Source organism: Gopherus flavomarginatus, chromosome 8 (genome assembly GCF_025201925.1).
Source record: "Gopherus flavomarginatus isolate rGopFla2 chromosome 8, rGopFla2.mat.asm, whole genome shotgun sequence".
Taxonomy (NCBI): Eukaryota; Metazoa; Chordata; order Testudines; family Testudinidae; genus Gopherus; species Gopherus flavomarginatus.
The window spans coordinates 29,298,019-29,317,989 of NC_066624.1; the positions used below are offsets into that span (position 1 = coordinate 29,298,019).

Genomic DNA, 19,971 nt, shown 5'->3' on the forward strand with positions numbered 1-19,971 from the left:
GATTTCATTGGGTGTATGTGGGTGGGTGAATATGTGCCAAGGTAGGGAAGAGATGGGTTTGCTCTCTTTGGGTTCATATTTTGGTCTCATTTTTGTTTCAGATTGAAGCACTGTTAAGCTAGTTATGTTTACTGTTAATTCACAGAGTTTCAATACTGGTTATAGAAGTTATTGAAGACAGTGACCAGATCATCAGCTGGTGTGAATTAGCATAACTCAGTCGATATTAGAACACTAATTTACACAAGTTGAGGGACTGGCTCAGTTTCTATCATTTATTTTATCAGCATAAAAATATAAATGTGGAAAAAAAGAATTAATTAAAATAAACGTTTGTGTTTGTTGAAAGCCACATAGCTACATGGCACCTCAGCAGTGCTTAAAGCCCTAACAGCCAACAGGTTTTTGGGGTTTTTTTTGACACTTGATACACAAGAGAGTGGAAAGGGAGCCACTGTTTTAACTTCCGTCCTATTGGACATTTGTAACTAGTGAGACTCGCAATAGAAAGCACCTCTACACCTTAATATTTCCTCTACAGGAACGCCTTTTTTCTAATTTTTGATCAGTGATTTCATAACTGGGTCTGACTCTGTAAACCCTTACTTCTATGTGTTGCTCTTAATCCAAGTAGACTCATTCAATTCAATGGGACTACTCACATGAGTAGGATTTACTGGACTGGGCCCCATATTGGTAGAAGTAACAAATAACTATACAGAAAGAACACCCGTGAGTAAGGATGAGAACACCTTATGAATATTGCTGAATCATTCCTATGAAGCTGGTAAATATTCATTGATGTAATGCATGACTGAAAAACAGCAGGTATAATTATAATATTTGCAAGTCCTATGCATTTATAAATCTCTGCAATTTTAAGTATATGCCTTTTTATGAGTAAATATGAATTTGGTCCTTAGATTAGTTGGCACTGAGACTGCAGCAAGTAAATAAAGTAATCAAAGAAAAAAAAAGTAAATATTCATGAAGTGCTGAAATAATTGTTTGATTATTTAGTTGAAATGTACCAATAGACTCTGAACATATTCCCAGGAGAAACAAAAAAATTATATTCTCTGTTCAGAAACTCTCTTTTAAAAAACCTGCAAAGAACTTTCCATCTCAAAAGGTTTCAGATACTCAGAGTCACTCTGTCAAGTTAAAAATAATATTTTAAAAAAACAAATTATTTTACCTCTGTTATTAATGCCTTAACTAGTAGGAAAGAAAATGGTTGATTAGGAATTTTGTACTGAGTAGTTTAGTCCTCTGTATTTAATAATGCAGCATAGGCAGTAAATCTTGTCATCAAGCAGTCAGCATTTTTAAAACATAATACAATTTTTCAGGTGAGAGCCATGGCACTTGGCGGGAAAGACTGGGTGCCTGCTGTGCGTCTGGGAAAGAATCATTGATCAAAAATTTTAAATGGCCTTCCTATAAAGGAAATATTAAGGCATGAAGCTACCTTCTGTTGGGACCTTATGAGTAAATTATCAGAAAACTCCCACTGCCACTCCTCTACATTGGTTGATTTACTCATGAAGGAGTTATGTTTACCCCCAAGGAAGAAACCAGAGATTCAATACCCCACCCTAAGTTGTCATAACCCCCACAAAAGGTAAGGGATAATCATGCTCAAGGTTTTTGTCTCTGCACTACTACTAGGCTTTATCAGCTTCCTGCTGACCCTACGCTACAGTACTTTTACTATAAGGTAGATGCACAACTGGTAGAGAGATATACTCAGAGTCGTAATCAATGGTTTGCTATCAAACTGGGAGGATCTAGTGGGCTCCTGCAGGGGTCACTCCTGAGTCTAGTACTAGTCAATATTTTTACTAATGACTTGGACAGTGTGTAGGCTTATAAAATTTGCAGAGGACACCAAGCTGGGAGTAGTTGCAAGCACTTCAGGGGACAGGATTAGAATTCAAAATGACTTGGAGAATTGGTCGAAATCAACAAGATGAAATTCAATACTGACAAATACAAAGTACTACACTTAGGAAGGAAAAATCAAATGCACAACTACAGAAAGGGGAATAACTGGCTAAGAGGTAGCACTGCTGAAAAGGATTTGGGGGTTGCAGTGGATCACAAATTGAATATAAGTCAACAACGTGATGCTGTTGCAAAATAGGCCAGTATTATTCTAGGGTATATTAACAAGAGTGTTGTTTGTAAGACATGGGAGGTAATTATTTAGCTCTATTCAGAACTGGTGAGGCCTCATCTGGAATATTGTGATCAGTTCTGGGTGGCACACCTTAGGAAAGATGTATATAAGCTGGAGAGAGTCCAGAGGAGAGAAACAAATTGATAAGAGGTTTAGAGAACCTAACCTATGAGGAAAGGTTTAAAAGTATGGGTATGTTTAGTCTTGAGAAATGAGGACTGATGGGGGACTTGATAATGCTTTGTCAGATCAGGGTATAAATAACCGAACTGACAAAACTGTTTAAATTTTATACAAACACTTAGTTGTAATTATAATTTCCAAGTTTTCTCTCATTTAAATTCCTATACAGTACATTTTTTCACTGTATAGCAACATATGCTGAGAAGCATATTCTTATACTATAATTTTCCTTTCAGGAGATTTTATTAAAGTCATATTAGTTACAGGAAGACAAATTCTCTTTTGGTAATTCCAGAGTTGGAAACACTGATTTCATTGAAAAGAATCAAAGAGTTGTGTGGATAGGGGAAGAAAACCCCTATGGGAGTATCTACACTGAAATCAGGAGTTGTGATTGTAGCTCATGTAGACATACCTAGAAACTTACCTAGATCAAAGCTACCGTGAGTAATAATAGCAGTGTAATTGCAGCAGCATGGGCAGCGGCACAGGTTAGCTTTCTTTATACAAGCCCCCACCAGTATCCCGGGTAGCCCGTGCTGCTGCCCATGCTGCCCATGGTGCCGTGGCTACACTGCCGCTGTTACTAGCTAATCAAAGCTAGCTCAGACATGCCTACACAAGCTGCAGTCATGCCTCCTGATCGTAGCACAGGCTTGCTGACAGCAAGTCCAGGCCCCAGGGCAGAACAGTCAATGGGCCCCTTAGAAAGGGATGGCTGAGGTTTACCACACTACTGTTTATCTTATTGATAACACATTAGAACCCACTGTAAGTAAGTTGTGGCCTTGCTTGATGTAGTTAATTTTTTTTTCCAGTTACAGCACCAGTATTAAACAAATTGTGAGCCTAAATATAAGATATAGAATGAGCATGTAACTTATGAGGAGAGGCTGTGGGAACTGGACTTATTTAGTCTGCAGAAAAGAAGACTGAGGGGCGAGTTGATAGCAGCCTTCAACTACCTGGTATGAAATTAATTTTTTATAAGATATGAAGGATCACATACAGTACATATGCTATAGAAGAGGAAGTTGAAATAAAACATACAACACACATTTTCATTGCTAGGAAAAATATTGGACTTTAACTGATCTTGAGAGGAAAAATCATTTGTATGCATGTGCTGAATGTGGGGGTTTGTATCTTTGGACAGAGACCAATCTTATTGATAGTGATATACTGAACTGCCTGAAAACAAGCCAAAGATGCCTTCCTGAATATTGCTAGATATTTTTTTAGGATACAAATATGTGAGGTGACAATGGCATTCACTGAAGAGTGTGTGTGTGCGTGCACGCGTGCGGTGCTGCACCTGTGCTGGCTGGTGCTCAGTGAGCTGCCGGCTGCCCTGCTAGGCATGCCCTTCCAGCATGACCAGGGCTTCCACATGCCCACCCGGCTGCCTTCACCACCGCTGGTACCATCCCTTATGTGCCTAGCAGCCCTGCGGCCTGCCCAGGCAATTTAAAAGGGCCAGGGACCCCTGTCAGCAGGCCTGTTGTAGCATAGACATGTCTGATCAGACTGATTCTTCTCTTGCTTACAAAACTTCTAAACCAATATAACCCCATTGATTTCAGTTGAGTTTTTCCTGATTTACACTGACGTGAGACCAAAATCAGGGTCTATATGTATAGATGGTGTTTTGGAGATGTGAAAGCATGAAAATATTTGCTGCCCATCTATATTCATGAGTAACCCCACAATCTCTGTATATGTGTGATGACTTCCTTGATTACCCATCACTGATAATGATTGAATGTACAGCAACTTGAAAGCAGTTCTTCAGGGCAGTTTTCTAAAACTAGAATATCAGTTCTAAAATATGGTTCTCATGGTGTTAATTCTCCTTATGACATGAAAAACCTGATACCTCTTGCAGATAAGCAGTGGCAATAAATATTAATTAAGTGGCAATAAATATTAATTACATCTATTTATCACCAGGGATCCTAGAAATCAGTTTGTCACAGAAAAATGAAGAATTTGCATTTTTACAGAGAAAAAATAAAAACATATATTAACTATTAACTAAATTTGACTGGAAGTACCAGTGTCACTTATTCGATGCCTGGCTGGGGCTCAGGTGGTCAGCCCTGGGCAGCTGGGGCTGGGTCTGAACACCCAACTTCTGCCAGTGTCAGCCCTGGGTGGCTGGTGGATCAGTTAGTACAAAGAGCTGGATAATGGAGACTCTGATAAATGTGGTTCTACTGTACATCACTAAAACATTGTGTTCAACTGATACCTATATATATTGTGGCTAGAGAAACTAAAGTTCCGCATTTAATTTTAATTGTGGAAAAACATGGATTTTTTTCTTTTTTTTATCAGATAATTTTAGGGGGGAGTTATCACAGAAAATTAGGATTCTTGTTTATCACCTTTTATCTTGATGGATCGTAACATACTTCACAATCCTGCAAGAATTACTGATCATTCTGTGTACAAACAAAGCCATTGAAATAACGGTGGCATCGTAAACATAAAATCGGGTAGTGTTTGCAGTGTTTGCAGTTGGGATGTAGGGGGGGACATTTTTGGCTAAGGACACTGAGTCAAATCCCCACTCTTGTGAAAAGTGTTATAGGATTAGGGCAACCAGACAGCAAGTGTGAAAAATCAGAACAGAGGGTAGGGAGTAATAGGAGCCTGTATGAGAAAAAGACCCCAAAATTGGGACTGTCCCTACAAAATCGGGACATCTGGTCACCCTATATAGGATCTTTTATATTTACTAATGGGGGATGGAATTTTTAGCATATCATTGAAAATGAAACTGCATGGTGTTCAAATTATCTATGTCTGAAAGACTAAGAGCTTAGTCAGGATTTAAAGATGTGGTTCTAGAGAATTCTGGTTTTCCCTACCTGTTTCCTAGGTTCACTTGGTTTTCCTTGTAGCCTGCTAAAAAACTAGCTACATATATTTAAACACATCTGTGTGTCTTCAAACTGGAAGCTTCCACATAAATAATCTATACAACCTGTCTAAATATATGATATTTATCCATGCCCTAAATACATATGCAATGATCTATAGATAGACATACTGTATTGCATCTATAAAAAACAGTTACAACGAAAATGTATCCTTATATCTAGGAGCCAGAAATTGTTTGATTAAAATATGTCCTTAACTTTTTATACTTTAAAATTCATTTATATATTATTTACCTTTTCCATAGCCCTTCTTTCTTTCTTTTTTAATTAATTAATTATTTATAGCAACACCCACAGAGTATCAATGGATCAGTCTTTGATGCTTGTACTGCAGGTGTCATGTCAGGTTAGGACTTTAACATAATATCTCAGTTCAGCATGATTAGCTCATTCTAACTACTTGTAATCATACCATCCTGCTGGTAATATTATTGCAGGGTGTGGCTCCCAAAGCAGATGTGAGAAGACAAGTCATTGCTGATTACTGTGACTGGTGGTAACCTGCACCTTTTCATATTGTGAAAAATAGTCTAGCTTGGTTTCTCAAATAGTGATTTATATCACAACATCAGCTGAATAATGTCACAGCTGTGAGTGGGACCTTTGCATAGATGTTTGTAATATGGTCAGCCCATTATTTAACATCATATTGTTTGTTCATTCCTATATGTCCATGTTCTAATATGAGTCAAATTGTATTAGACAAAAGCTTTGTAGTTTACTGTGTTTGCTGGCTTCGTGTTACATTTTTGCCTGTGTTAAATCATTTTGCATCATCAGTGTATGTGAAACAGAGGCAAGTTGTGTAAGTAGCCAGATGTCCTAAGCCTAAAAAATAATAAAAAGTATTAATAAACATAAAAAATAACATAGTCCTAGAAAAACTAAAATTAGAAATAGAAAAATTACAAATGTAATGACTGCAGGTTCCACATTAATTTTAATTCCCATCCTATCTCCAGCATTGCTCTAAATTAATTTTTGGAGAGAGAACTGACAAGAAGAATGCTGACATCCTCTGACTATCTACCTAAAGACTAGTATAAACAATCATAGTCAGCGTTTTTTAGAGTATACCGCCAGTATTCCTGAATACTAAACTGGAGTGGCCATTCTTTTAGGGGTGAGAAGGTAGTTCAGTGTCCAGGCTAGTGAACTCTTACACCTTTTTGGCAGTATCCGCAGAGAAATTATCAATTATGATGGTGATTTTAGTTATACACACATCTGTCCACTAGCAACTGAAGTGAAACCATCAACAGATTACTCAAAGCAGGAATCTGCTAGCCGTAACAATCACTGGGTTAGCTGGGAACTAATGAATGTGGTCTGGGTTAGCTGTGAACGAATGAATGACCACATAAGTGACTGGTGTGTATTCCATTACCAGTCTTCTTGGCCTTAAAGTCCTCTCTGGAAAGTTCTGTGTAGTGACACTTCTAAATAGTGTACTGATCTGTATAATGCCTGTATTTCTCTACCCTTTTTATATTGTAATAAAAATATTTGCATGAAAAAAGTATCTTTGGATGAAATTGATTCCATCCACCTAGAGCCCAAGTGTCTGGGCTCTATGCAGACACAGTGAAGAACGGTAAGGAAGGTGTAATCCGTCTCCCCAGCACTTAGGCTGGACTAACAGCTGTAGACCTTCCATGCCAATTGCATGGGATACAGAGGCCACTGGATCAACATAAACACAAATCCAGGGATCCTTCTCTGGCTTGTCTTGAAATGCCCTGGGACTGCTAAATGGCCTCTGTGCATCAGTCTATGCAGGGGTGGTGCTAAGCCCATTTCCGTGTCATATAGGAAGCATGCAGTGCCTTATATGGGCATGCAGACAGTTGACCTCCCACAGAGACCCCATTCAGAACATTATGTGGTACTATTCTTCCAACCAGGGATGAACTTCACTTTTTTTAAAATAAGATGTGTACTGGTGGTGTTTCTGCTTATTCCTCAGATTAATTTATATTTCATTAATTGTGGCCTCACAATCAGTTGGTACGGAGCCACAAATGTCACAAACAAGATTATGCTTTCAGATGAGGAATAAGCAGCAGCTGGAGTGGATGGGCCAAAGATCCAGTTTTCATAGGAATCCTGTAGTTATGTCCCAAAGGGAGCAGTAGGAGCAGTAAGAAGTCTTCTCTCCCCCTCCCCCAATATTATGGTTCTGAACTCTTCCATATAGCATCTGTATTGTACAGTCTATAATTAAATACAATTAAAGCCTGGGATACACTGTAGAAATTCCCTCTTCAGATACAGCCAAGAGAAAATCCTATTTGGAAACAACTAGCTTCTGTATATAATTAATTCCATTCCCACTGACAAATCCCAACTTTTGGAGCAACTCCACACCTTTTAGCAGGGAATTAATACTATACATTGAACTTATGGGTGTTGTGTTGCCATAGGAATACAGAGAAGAGCTATTGAAAGTGCAGAAATATCTGCTTGAATTAGTAATAGGTAGGCCATTCCTCCAGTTCTAAGCTGGACTGTCCTGTTTTTCCCCCCCAAGGTTTGTCCACTGTCCAGTACTGATATAAAACTGGATTTGGTTTTGTCTGATATCGCCTCGTAGGATGGAGGCTGCCATTTTGAAGACCACACCACTGGTGTGACCTTGCATGAACCATGCGTGCAAGATCATGACAGCAAGGGCAGGGTCATGAAGACTGGGGAGGGTCGATGCCGTTTTCAGAAGTAACAGCATGTCCAGAGTTCTGGGCATACACCAGTGGCCACCCTAATCAGTAGTGGGGAGAGGGTCAGTTGGAGAACATAAACCACGTGCAACTTTACGTTCATTTTAATAATGGCTATCCTGCAGTCCAGCATCGGGTGGGTTTAACATACCCCAGTGTTCTAAGTATTCTCTAATCTGTTGCTTATTGTCTTGAAGTTTAAAGATCATACTTTATTGAGTTAACACTAATACAGATATGTTTGCTTTAGTTCAGCCTCTTCTACCAAATAACTTTGGTCTTGCAATGCTTACAAAAGCAGGGGAAAATTTCAGTAAACATCTCTTTTGCAAGAAGCTGTAATTATGGCTAATCCAAAAAAGAAAGCAGCCAAGAGAATGGTGATCCCCTCTAGGAAAACACAGTTTAGCTTTGTTAGAGCACTGCTGAAATGTAGCATGGAAATGGTAAGTTTCATTTTTAATTTGTTTCTCTTTCACAGCCTGTGATTCCAACCAGTCCAACAAGCAGCTCCACAACACCAACCAGCACAATGGGCATGTCCTCAAAAATTGACAGCTCTGCTCTTCAGGACATTTTCATCCTCTCTCCCATGTCAGGACTTTATGGCCCAAGGTAAATCTCCCAATGAATCTTAGCATATTCAGGCAATATTTTACAGGTCAATTGCTTCAGACTAGAAAACAGAAACAATTTTTTTTCTTCCCTTCCACTTTATGTATAATCAAATATTCCAAGATGTTGTACAAGGTATTTAATTAAAATAAAAAGCTGTAACAGAGTGGCTATGTGTAGAAAATATCATAACTATCATCCTCTATGCAGCCATGAAAGTTTAGCACTATTCTGGATTGCCAGCTAATGTGCAGTGGAATTAAGAGGAAGGAATGTGTTAGCCAGGATACCAAAATTCTGAGTGACTTTTGGTTTTAATAATGTCATAGCACCTTTTGTTTCCACTGAACAGCTGTCTGGGTGATGACACTAAAACCTGTTTTAGACCATGATCAGCAAAGCTCTTGAGCAGGTGCATAACTTTAATCATGTGAGAAGTTTCATTGACTTTGGTGAGACTACTTCTATCTCATTCAGAGGCTTGCACTTCTAGTAGTGATGTAGTACTCTCTCTACCCCTGTCTGCCACCTTTAAGGAGGCAGCCAGATAATCCCTTTCTGACTTTTCAGGGATGACCATCTGGTATAATTCCTCATCTTTTGTTTCCAGGGGACCAGCAAAGGGAAATCTCCCTTTCCCCTCCAAAGGAAATATCTTCAGATAGTACCAGTGCCTTCTAAGGCATCTCTCAGCTCTAGAATGAGTTAGAAGCCAGCTCAGTCATTAGCAGAAAGATAAACTTTCAGTGTTTAGGATCCCACTGTTTCTGAATTGCACTGGGCAGGAAATCTAATGTTCTGCAGAGGTTTCCTATGGATTGTAAGAACCAAAGCTTTACTTTGATGCTCTCCCAGAAGATAGAATATTAGGAGTAAGTCACTCAGCGAAGCCAGAAGAGTGAGAAGCATGAGAGAGTTAAGTGAACTGTGAAGTTGTTGGAGGGTGTGGAGTGAACATGAGAAACCTGTGTGGTGAGGAGGTGGTCCATTTGGAATTGAGCAAGGCCAGGCTTGGTTTTGGGAGAAAGTTCTGCAAGACTCAGCAGCTTTGTGCACTTTTAACCTGATACAAGGTGAAACCTAGTAGTTTCAGTTGTGAATTGAGGTTTTTGAGTTTTCAAAACCTCAGCATGAAATCCAGAGACCAATTCCCTTTCTCCAAGCCCCTCTCCTTCCACTGGAACAAGAGTTTTAGGGTATGTGTCAGTAAGGATCCCATTGCAAGCACACATGCATGTAGAAATTGGTATCTTTTGAATAGCAGTGTCTGTCCAGGTCTCACATGTGCCCTGTGCCTCCTTGCTCTTCCATGAGAGGGTTTAATGGGCAGAGCAGCCACGACCATCCTTCAGTTCCATGTTACTGCCCAAGGCAGCAAGATAGAACCTAGTGAATGTCCAACCCACTACTCTCTTGTGAGCTTCAATACCTGTATTTTTCACAGGTGAAGAACTTCATATTGTCAACCCTTCCAAATTAGATGTTTAAAAGAAAGAAAGGGAAAAAAAGAAAACTCATCTGCAAGCTCTTAGACAATAGCTGAGGCACTTCTCACCAACCACCATGTCTCATAGCAGATTCTAAGTCTATGTCTACACAACAAGCTAGGGTTGTGGTTCATCTCATGAAACTGGCATGAGCATAAATAGCAGTGTAGCTGTGGTACCACAGGTGGCAGCAGAGGAGGCAGGACTGAGCTGTGTCAAGTACATACCCACCAATTTCCTGTGGGTTTGTACTCCATACTGCTCAGATGGGCCTCCACTACCACTACCCGTGCTACCGTAATTATGCTTCTATTTATGCTCATGCTAGCTCAGTGAGAGCTAGCATGAGTATATGAACACAAGCAAGGGAAACATACCCCTGGTTTGCAGTGTAGACATAGCCTAAGCTGGCAAGATTCAGTCCCTGCCCTTCCTGTGACAACCTCATTCGTCTCAGAGACAGACATAGGTAATGCTTTTTCTGCTTGGGAGAGAGCCACCTCCCAGACAAGTCTCCTCAAGGACTCTAAGTGCAGGGCTGCTCAGCTCAAGTTATACCTGTTCTGACCCCGAGGAAACAGTAAGAGCCAGAATGAAGAAAAAAATCATCATTGACGAGTTGTCCTTCAGGAAGACCCCACACCTCAGAGTCCAGGAAAAAGAAAGTACCAACAACATCAGCATCAATAACCTCAGCACTGACAACTTCAGCTCTAACAATCTTGGCACCAGCATCCTTGACACAACAGGTCCAGCGGCTTCACCCTTGACTATGTAGGGTGACTCTGAGAGGCAAGGCCAGATGAAGCATAAACATGGCTCCAAGCACCACACTGGACTACTCAACAAGGATTCTAAATGCCACTCCTGCAAATACAAAGGCACGATCTCTTATGAGTCAGAAGAGGGAAGCCAACCATGCAGGTAAAAAGATCCGGTACTGACCTCACTGCTGAGCTTGTCAACAGTTTGAGCTGTACCTCAGCAGAGGAACCAGGGACATCTATCATACCAGAACCGCAGCTAGCACCAGCACCACCTGGTACTGGGACCACTCCCCCTCTATGGTCATACCTGTTGAGGAAACTTACTCTTCTTTCCACTCTCTAATCTACTTGTTCTTGATGGTGTCAAGTAAACATCCTTCTATGCTATCATTGGAGAGTGACCTAAGGGAGGCTTCCAGAAGCCACCAATTCTGGGACCCACCTTAGGCAAAATGTGAATGGCACTGGGCCAGCTAACCTCAACTGGGCAAATACACTTATAGCATGCCACTTCAGTCATATTGGCCATACTGGGGATCAGCATACTATATGTTCCAGAACAGATCCTCCCCCCTTTGCATACATCAAGAAGTGGGGGACATCCCACTTCGCAGCATCAATAGCCAGGCCACCCATACTAGAGCCAGATGTCAGCATCCGGAACCAGGTGGCAATGGAGGGACAGCATTAATCTTTGTTTGCATCTCAGGAATCATGACCATCACCAAATGAAGTCATGGCTCCAACACTGACAGCAACTTTAAGTCTTTCTATGCCCTCCTGCTGCTGATTGTGGAAACCCAGGCCACTGAAACCAAGGTGATCCAAGAAAGATCTCACAAGCACTTTAATGTACTGATCTCCACAACCTCAGCCTGGTTTGCCCTCTCAGTAAAGTAGGGCACACTCAAGCTGGTAAAGGGGCTGTGGCAGATCCTCACCACTCAGTCCTCACGTGTCACCATACAGCAGCTGCCCTTTGAAGGATGAAGCTCTTTAGTAGCAGAACTCATGGAACATTCCATTTGCTAAAAGACTCTTGGCCACTCTGCAACCTTGGTATCTACAGAGGTTACATATGCTGGGTGTTTTCAGAGGCTTGCATCAATAGAACCCCACTGCACCCAGCTCAAAACATTCCTCTGTGCTCCCCAGTTCAGGGACCACTATGCAGTGGACTTACCACCAGGATAGATGCCAAGTTCAGGAGGTTGGTACTATAATATCTGTTTGACTAATGCAGCTGAAACTCCTCGCCCATCATCCAGAGGGTACACTACTTGCCAGTCACCTACAGTAGGATCCACACTGACATATACTTGAAGAAGAAAGAACTATTACTTAACCTACAGTAACAGTGATTATCCAAGATGATGTTTGTGTGAATCCCTTAATCCACCCTCCGTCCCCACTCTCTGAATCCTCAGCTGTCACAGGAATTGTGAGGGACCTGAGGAAGGGTTGCATCACTCCACTCTTTATGCCCTCGCATATGAGCGTGAGGATGCACACGTTGCATGCCACAAGAGACCCTGCTGTTCATAAGAATTTGATCTCGGTTTTTCAAGGCACCTGCAGATGTTTAGTGGGGTTCACAGACTGCAAAATCTTGGAGAAACACAGTTAACGTAAGGTAAAAAACTATTCTTATTCCGCAGTGACAATGTTGAGATTTGTTGCCTCTTTAACTTGGTGTAAAATTTAAGCACAGAGTCTTTGATAATCAGCACATTAGGAATTTATATTGGAAACAGTGTTTTTTTTCTTTTATGATTGTAGTCAATGCCTATACAATGTTTTGTAAAAATGAGTATTACTTGTCCCGTAAGTCTGCTAAACACTGAAAGCAAAATAATTTATTTCAGCTAATTATTTTAAAGAAATTTGAAAAAAATGCTCAGCACTGCTTTCTATTTTGGCTGCAGGTACATTCACTTTCTTTTTCAGTTACTGCCAAATAGTGTAAAATATCGAATTTCTCTTTCACATAATAAATTATATCCTAATAATGATGCACTATTGTTTAGAACAGAGTGGGAAGTGGTAGGTCCACTTTAGGTCTTCATCATTAAATGATCCTTTTCCCTATATCTCTTTGGATTATTTTTATGTCAATATTTTTAGGGATGAAATTGGAATAATGTCTTGTGATGACATCAGCAAATATGGAAAGTCTGGAATGAAAGGCTCCGAGTCACCTAGCTACTTTATGGAGCATGAAAGCGGGAAGTATTACACATTAATTGAAGATGAGGGCCATCCAATGGGCTCTGAGTATGAGAGAGGCAGAACCACAGGAGTTCGGAGAAGAGAAAAAACACCCACTCATGGTATGTTTGATTGCTTTGGTCTTCAGAAGTTGACTGGATTAACAAATTGTATCACTATATTATTTATCAACTCACAATCATTCTATGACCTGTTTGGGAGCAAAAGGAGATAGAAATATGCTTTTGCTTTGAATAGTAACTGGATGTTAGTATTATTAAACATTCAGGATCAAGGTTTTTTTTAATACATTATCTCCTTCAAACCCACAAGAATGTGTGTGAAAATTATTTTAAAAAATTGTAATGAATGGGGAAATAGATGCCACTTTCACTTATTAGTCTCTACCTACGGTCTCTTGGAGAGATTCCTATCTGCAACTTACAGAAATACTAAAATATTATGAAACTGCCTAAAAAGGCATTGGTAGAAGATGAAAGCATCTGCAAAATGAAATGTCATTCCTAATTTAACCTTGTATTAAAGTGTATAATCACTTAGTACCTTGAAAGGTATTGTGACGATTAATTAGTTAATGCTTGCAATGCAGTTTGAGATCCTAGGATGGTTACTGCTAAATATGATTGCAAGATATTGTAACAATAAGAAACTATGTTTTTATGTAGAAATCAAGTATTGTACATAATTGTAAAAGAGTTGCTGAGCTATAAATATATTTGTATCTGTTAAAGATGAACATTGTTGATCAGTGAATTTTAAAATATTACTGAAACATACTGGAAGCCAATTTACTCTTGTATTTGTGGTCTTTTTCTTTTCAGTACAGTAGAGATTATTTTCTTGTGAGGATCACACACCTTTAAGATGGTATGTGCTGAGCATATTTATAAATAGATAGATAGATAGATATATGTAACTTTTAATACATTAGATTGATTTTTATTTTTGTTTGGTTGAGAGAGTGACATTTCACTGTTGTTGTCACCAGTGAAAAGAATTACCCTTTCTGTCAGATAGGGCACTCCCTACGAGACTGGTTCTTCTTCGAGTGATTGCTCACATCAATTCCAGTTAGGTATGTGCGTGTGCTGCGTGCACAGAAATCGGAAACTTTTTTCCTAGCAGCTACCTGTTGGGCCAGCTGGGGAGCCCCCTGGAGTGGCGCCAATATGGTGTTCTATATAAGACCCTGCCGGCCTGACCCCACTTCAGTTCCTTCTTACCGTCCGTGACGGTTATTGGAAAAGTGGTCTCTTTTTCTCAAGTGCTCCACTTATCCCTAGCTTTCTTTTACTAGTTACCTTTGTTAATTAATTGTTGATAGTTATCATAGTGTTAAGTGTTACTGTAGTGTTAAGTGTAGTTTAGTAGTTGAGGGCAGTTTTGCATTCAACGACTGCCCTGCGGGGCTCCCCACGACTCAAGCCCAGGGCACACCCCCCGCCCCGGTTGCCAAGTCGTCGTCACACTCAGACACATGGCCTCCTGACGCTATCCTCAGCCGCCCCCTCCAGACCCGAAGCAACCCATGTAGTCAGCACCCATGGTAGGGGCTTTCCCAGGAGCCGGGGAAGAGCTACTCACAGCTGACCAAGGGGCAACCTCCGTCCCGGCTCTCCTGGTGGAGTTGTCTTCGTCCTCCCCTGATGAGACTGTGGCTGGCATGTCCACGTCTGGTCCACCTCTGACGGACTTTAGAGTCCTACAAGAACTGCTTACTTCTCTTCGAGATGTATTGCTTGTATCTATTCCATTCCCCTCCACCTTCCCCTCTGTCGGACTAGCCAGCAAGAAGGAACTAAAGTGGGGTTGGGCCGGCAGGGTCGTATATAGAACGCCATATCAACGCCACTCCCGGGGGCTCCCCAGCTGGCCCAACAGGTAACTGCTAGGTAAAAAGTTTCCGACTTCTGTGCACACGGTGTGTGCACACACCTAACTGGAATAGATATGAGCAATACATCTTGAAGAACTACAGTTACAGAAAGGTAAGTAACCATTTTTTCTGTCCTATGATACATGCAAACACCTCCCACTGAAGTCAGTCAGCAGCCCATATGAATGTTTGGGGCTCAATTTGATCCTTAGTCTTTTGTTTCACTTGGAATAATTCTAAATAGTTGCACCGATTACTGTCAGGAATTAATCACAAGTATAAGGTTTGTCCCTTCTGCTTCAACTTTCTGACCTCCACTTCCCAAAATACATTTGAATTATTCTTGAAAGAAATGATGATAAATACTGTAAGAAATGGCTTTTGACAGACTCATTAAAAGCAGAGTTGGAATCTGTGCAACATACTTGCATTCCTCTGGGAAACTGCAAAAAAACACAGGAACCTTCCACTAATGATTTTTTTAGGTGACATATATAGCTTTGTAAACATAAGCACATGCTACTCTTTACCTGATGACTATTTTGCTGCAGGAGAACTAACTTTAATAGTAAATAATGTTTACACGCTGAAAGGTGTACACTGTGTATCTTGGAGAGGTTCTCTTCTGTGTTGTTTCTCTCCTACTGTACTTCTCTTATAATACTTTAGTTTGTGCATCCCCCATGTAAAGCACTAGCAGAAACTAACCTCAAGGTACTGAATTTTAAATGAAATTCCAGAAAAATTCAGTTCTGGAATTTAATGCTTCCACCTCTTCTTCTCCATAGAAAGCGTTAAACCAATGCCACTCATGAAGATAATCCCAAAGTTAATGAAAGAGAAGAGTGGATCCAATAAGGCCTACTTTCCCTAAACTCTTAGCATTCCTGCATTTTTGGGGCTTGGTTGGCTGTTGCGAGGATACAGAGCCTGGATGCAGTCACTCTACGTGACTTACTCCCATAGGAAAAAACATTAGAATTGCCAGCGAATTTGCTTTTGGAAATTAAGGATGCTCATTGGTGAATCCGGTTGATATGTGACATTTATTTGTAATATATGGACAAAGGACTAATAAGAATATGACCGCATAATTGGCTACACTGCAGAAGCAGGATATTTGCTACAAAGTCAGTGGATATCACAAGCCCTCTATGCTTAATTATAAGAACTGGTTTCTATGCAAACATGAGTAACTGCACAACTGGTATTTCTAAAAATCCTTAAAATGGGACTGGCATATCTCCAGATATGTACACGATCTCTATAGAGACAGGACTAGGCAGCACAGAATTTACTAGGCTGTTGAGGGCAACCTTGAGAAATTTCTCTTCCTGGATTTTCTCAGAGCAAATCTGAAAAGCCCTTAAATCCAAGATGTTTTGATGAGAAACTTAAACCTATAGAATACTACTTTTTAAAAAACCATTGTTTCATGTTCTCATTTTTCCTTCCCTCAGAGAAGTATTTCCATGCCTAAGTTGGGCTTCTAGGATAATAGGAAAATATTGATCAAAACGCATCTCCTTTTCTGTCTCACTCTTAATCTTTGGAAGGTGTCTTAACTTGGTTCCTCGAGAAATTTCAAAAATATTTTAGTACTCCTCTAATTTAAACTAGAGATAGGCCATAGTGGCAGAAGTGCAGATGGAGATTTCAAACAACTGTAAGTTTGGAGATAATTGAACCTGAGGTTTTGGTTTGGCTCATTATAAAGATAGGGTTCATTTGCAAAATTTAGATGTGTATTAGAAATACCGCCCAAAGATTAGGGAGCTTGATCTAGGTTTGTAATATTTCGTGAAGTAAACTTACAAGCATGTGAGAAAAGCTTGTTCCATTTGGTGTATTGTTGTAATGTGAGTGTAAAGTTGTTGCAGAATTCAGATTTATTCTGATAAAGATTTAAGCATCACATCCAACTTCTCAGTGAAATAAGTTCTATGGTCACAATTTCTGCATAACTAAATATGTATATGCTATATTTTTTCTAGACTACACAAGTTTAAAAATGAGTGAGGGGGATTTTGTAAAATGCTTTGAGACACTCTGATAGAAGACAACAGTTAGAGAAGAAAAGAATATTATTATTAGGTGCCTCTCTTTCTGTTTATGTTGAATCCATACCAGCAACTATTTGTAAGCAATAGGCATGTGTAGGACCCATGGATCTTGAAAGGTATGTTGGGTGGCGTTGATCATCACAGCAGTGGAGATATGTCTGCAGGTTTAGGATCGAGTGCTGCTTTGAGTTGGTGTGTTCTAATCTGTGTGAAGCTTGCTTCTGATGATGTGCTTGGTGAGACTGAAGGGTTATTTGAAGGCCAGGAGAGGGGGTTAAGGAAATATTTCTTTCATGACATGGCTGCTGGATCTGTGGAGGTTGTGTGTGGTGATTTGTGGGTTTTTTTGTATATAGTCATTTATAGGGTTCCATTGTTGAAGCTGATTGTGGTGTCAGGAAAGTTGACATTGGTGAGGGAATGTTCTAGAGAAAGGTTGATGAATGGGTAGCGATTGTTAAAGTTGTGGTGGAAATCTATGAGGGAGTTTAGGTCATCTGTCCAAAGGATGAAAATATCATTGATGTAGAAATTCTTCCCGGAAATGGCATTTGAAGAAGTTGGCATAATGGGGAGCCATACTAATACCCAAGGCTGTTCCCATGGTTTGGACAAAGTGTTTGTTAAATGTAAAGTTGTTGAGGGTAAGGATGAAATGGATGAGTTTGACAATGGGCTTGGGGTAGATTTCTGAGCATTGTTCATTATTTTGTGAGTATTTGAAGCAGGCATTGTTGCTGTCATAGTGAGGGATGTTGGTGTGTAGAGAGGTGACATCCATGGTGGCAAAGATGGTGTACTGGGGGGGATTGTTAATGTTGCAGAGTTTCTGGGGAAGTTGGTAGTGTCTTGGTGGAAACTGGCCTTTTGTGTAGTAAGTGGTTTGAGGACAGTTTCTGTGAGTCCTGGTATTTCTTCAGTAAGTATGGTCTGGTGTGATCAGTATGCCGTGGTTCCATTGTTTGTGTATCTTGGGACGCATGTAGAAGGTCCTTGTGGTGAGTTTGTGAGGAATGAGGTTGTAGTGTTTTTCTTGTAGTTACCATATCTGAGCATACAATAGATGCATAGAATCTATGAGCTGTGATGCTGGGGTCTGTAAAAGATTGTCTGCTACTAATGGATTTTTCCCAGGAATGTAAGTTAAATCCATTAAGCTTATCAATAGAGGTTGGCATCTCAGCAGTGGTTGATCTAGATCTTTTCTCTTGGTGAGGGTTATAAGTGGTTTATGGTCTGTTATCAGTATAAAAGAATCCAGTCTTCACAGATATCTGTAAAAGTTATGACATGCCCATACACTTGCCAGGCACTCATTTTCAAACTATGCATATAGTTTTTCTGTTTCTGTGAGCATGTAAAAGCAAAATGTAATTGGCTTCCACTCAGATCCTTGTTGAAGCAATATTCCACCTAGACTATAGCTGCTTACATCTATGGTTACCATTGTGGGTTTGTTCACATCACAGTACTTGAGAATTAGAGCTGTTGAGGTTATTTTCTCCTTGCAGTCAGTTTCTTGATGTGGCCCGATAGCTGCAATGTGTTAGACTTTAATAGTTCATTCAGTGGTTTTGTCACTATAGAAAGAGCTTGTGCGTATCAACCAAGGTAATTTACCAGCCCAGTATGTCTCAGTTCTAGTATATTTGTTGATGCTTTCAACTCCTGAATGGCTTTTACTTTCTCAGAAGTAGTACTGATTCCATGTAGTTTTGTTGTCTGTCCCAAAAAACTCAATTTGATGTAGACAGAAAACATACTTATCCTTATGTAGCTTCAGTCTAGACTGACTGATTAAATGTTAGGGGTTTTGTTGTGTTCTTTGTTTGATGATCCATTTATCAAAATATCATCCATAAAAACTACAACTCCATTTGAGTTTATTAACTGTTCTACTATCATTCTTTGGAAACTTTCAGGTGCACTGGTAAACCCCAAAGGTAATCTTCAGAAGCAAAATATCCCAAAGATTGTGATAAATGTTGCCAGTTTAGCACTTCCTTTGGCTAAAGGAATTTCACAATTTCAACTCGAAGATGATGGACACGTGTGCATAGATGCTGTGGACGCATACTGAGCAGTGTCAGAAAAGAGTCTGCATCAGTTAGAACAAGCAACCATGACAGATACACAACTTCAAGAAGCTCTAAATTACATTTGGACAAACTGTCCCAAGTATCTAAAGGAGACTAAGAAAGTGAAACTAACTAAATGCCATTAACAGGCTAACCAGTCAGTGTGGTGGCTGGGCATCAACAAGGACATAAACAATAAAAGATCTGCAATGTTCACATGAAGACATATCAGACCAACACAATGTAAAGATTCTTTAATACAGGGGCAGCTCCAGGCACCAGCACGCCAAGCACGTGCCTGGGGCGGCAAGCCATGGGGGGCGTTCTGCCAGTCGCCGTGAGGGCAGCAGGCAGGTTGCCTTTGGCGGCATGTCTGCAGAGGGTCCACTGGTCCCGCGGCTTCGGCGGACCTCCCACAGGCAAGCCGCCGAAGGCAGCCTGCCTGCCGTGCTTGGGGCGAGAAAATACCTAGAGCCACCCTTACTTTAATAACAAAACCTCTACCAGACAGACCTTGGAAATATTAGCTGCAGATTTATGTGAATTCAGAGGACATCATTACCTGGTTGTAGTGAACTATTTTTCCAGGTATATAGAAATAACATATCTGAAAGACATAATATGTCTCACAGTGTTATCGAGAAACTGAAGTGCACTTTTGCCATTTCTACCATTCCAGAACAACTAGTGAAGGACAATGGACCACAATTCACTGCAGTGGAATTTGTCATTCCAAACTAAATATGATTTTGGTCGTATTATTAGCAGCCCACAGAAGAGGCTGAGAGAGCTGTACAGATAGCTAAGAAAGTCCTACAGCAAGAAGATC

General features: G+C 40.3%; 1 protein-coding gene across 1 annotated transcript in view; it reads left to right on the forward strand.

Annotated features, from left to right (window-relative positions):
- The window catches only part of LOC127056817 (connector enhancer of kinase suppressor of ras 2-like), a 523,096-nt gene that overhangs the window by 341,304 nt on the left and 161,821 nt on the right, over positions 1-19,971 (forward strand). The window contains exons 10-11 of the mRNA XM_050965117.1: positions 8,509-8,642; positions 13,021-13,226. Of these exons, the coding sequence (XP_050821074.1) occupies positions 8,509-8,642; positions 13,021-13,226 (340 nt within the window). The remainder of the gene's footprint in view (positions 1-8,508; positions 8,643-13,020; positions 13,227-19,971) is intronic.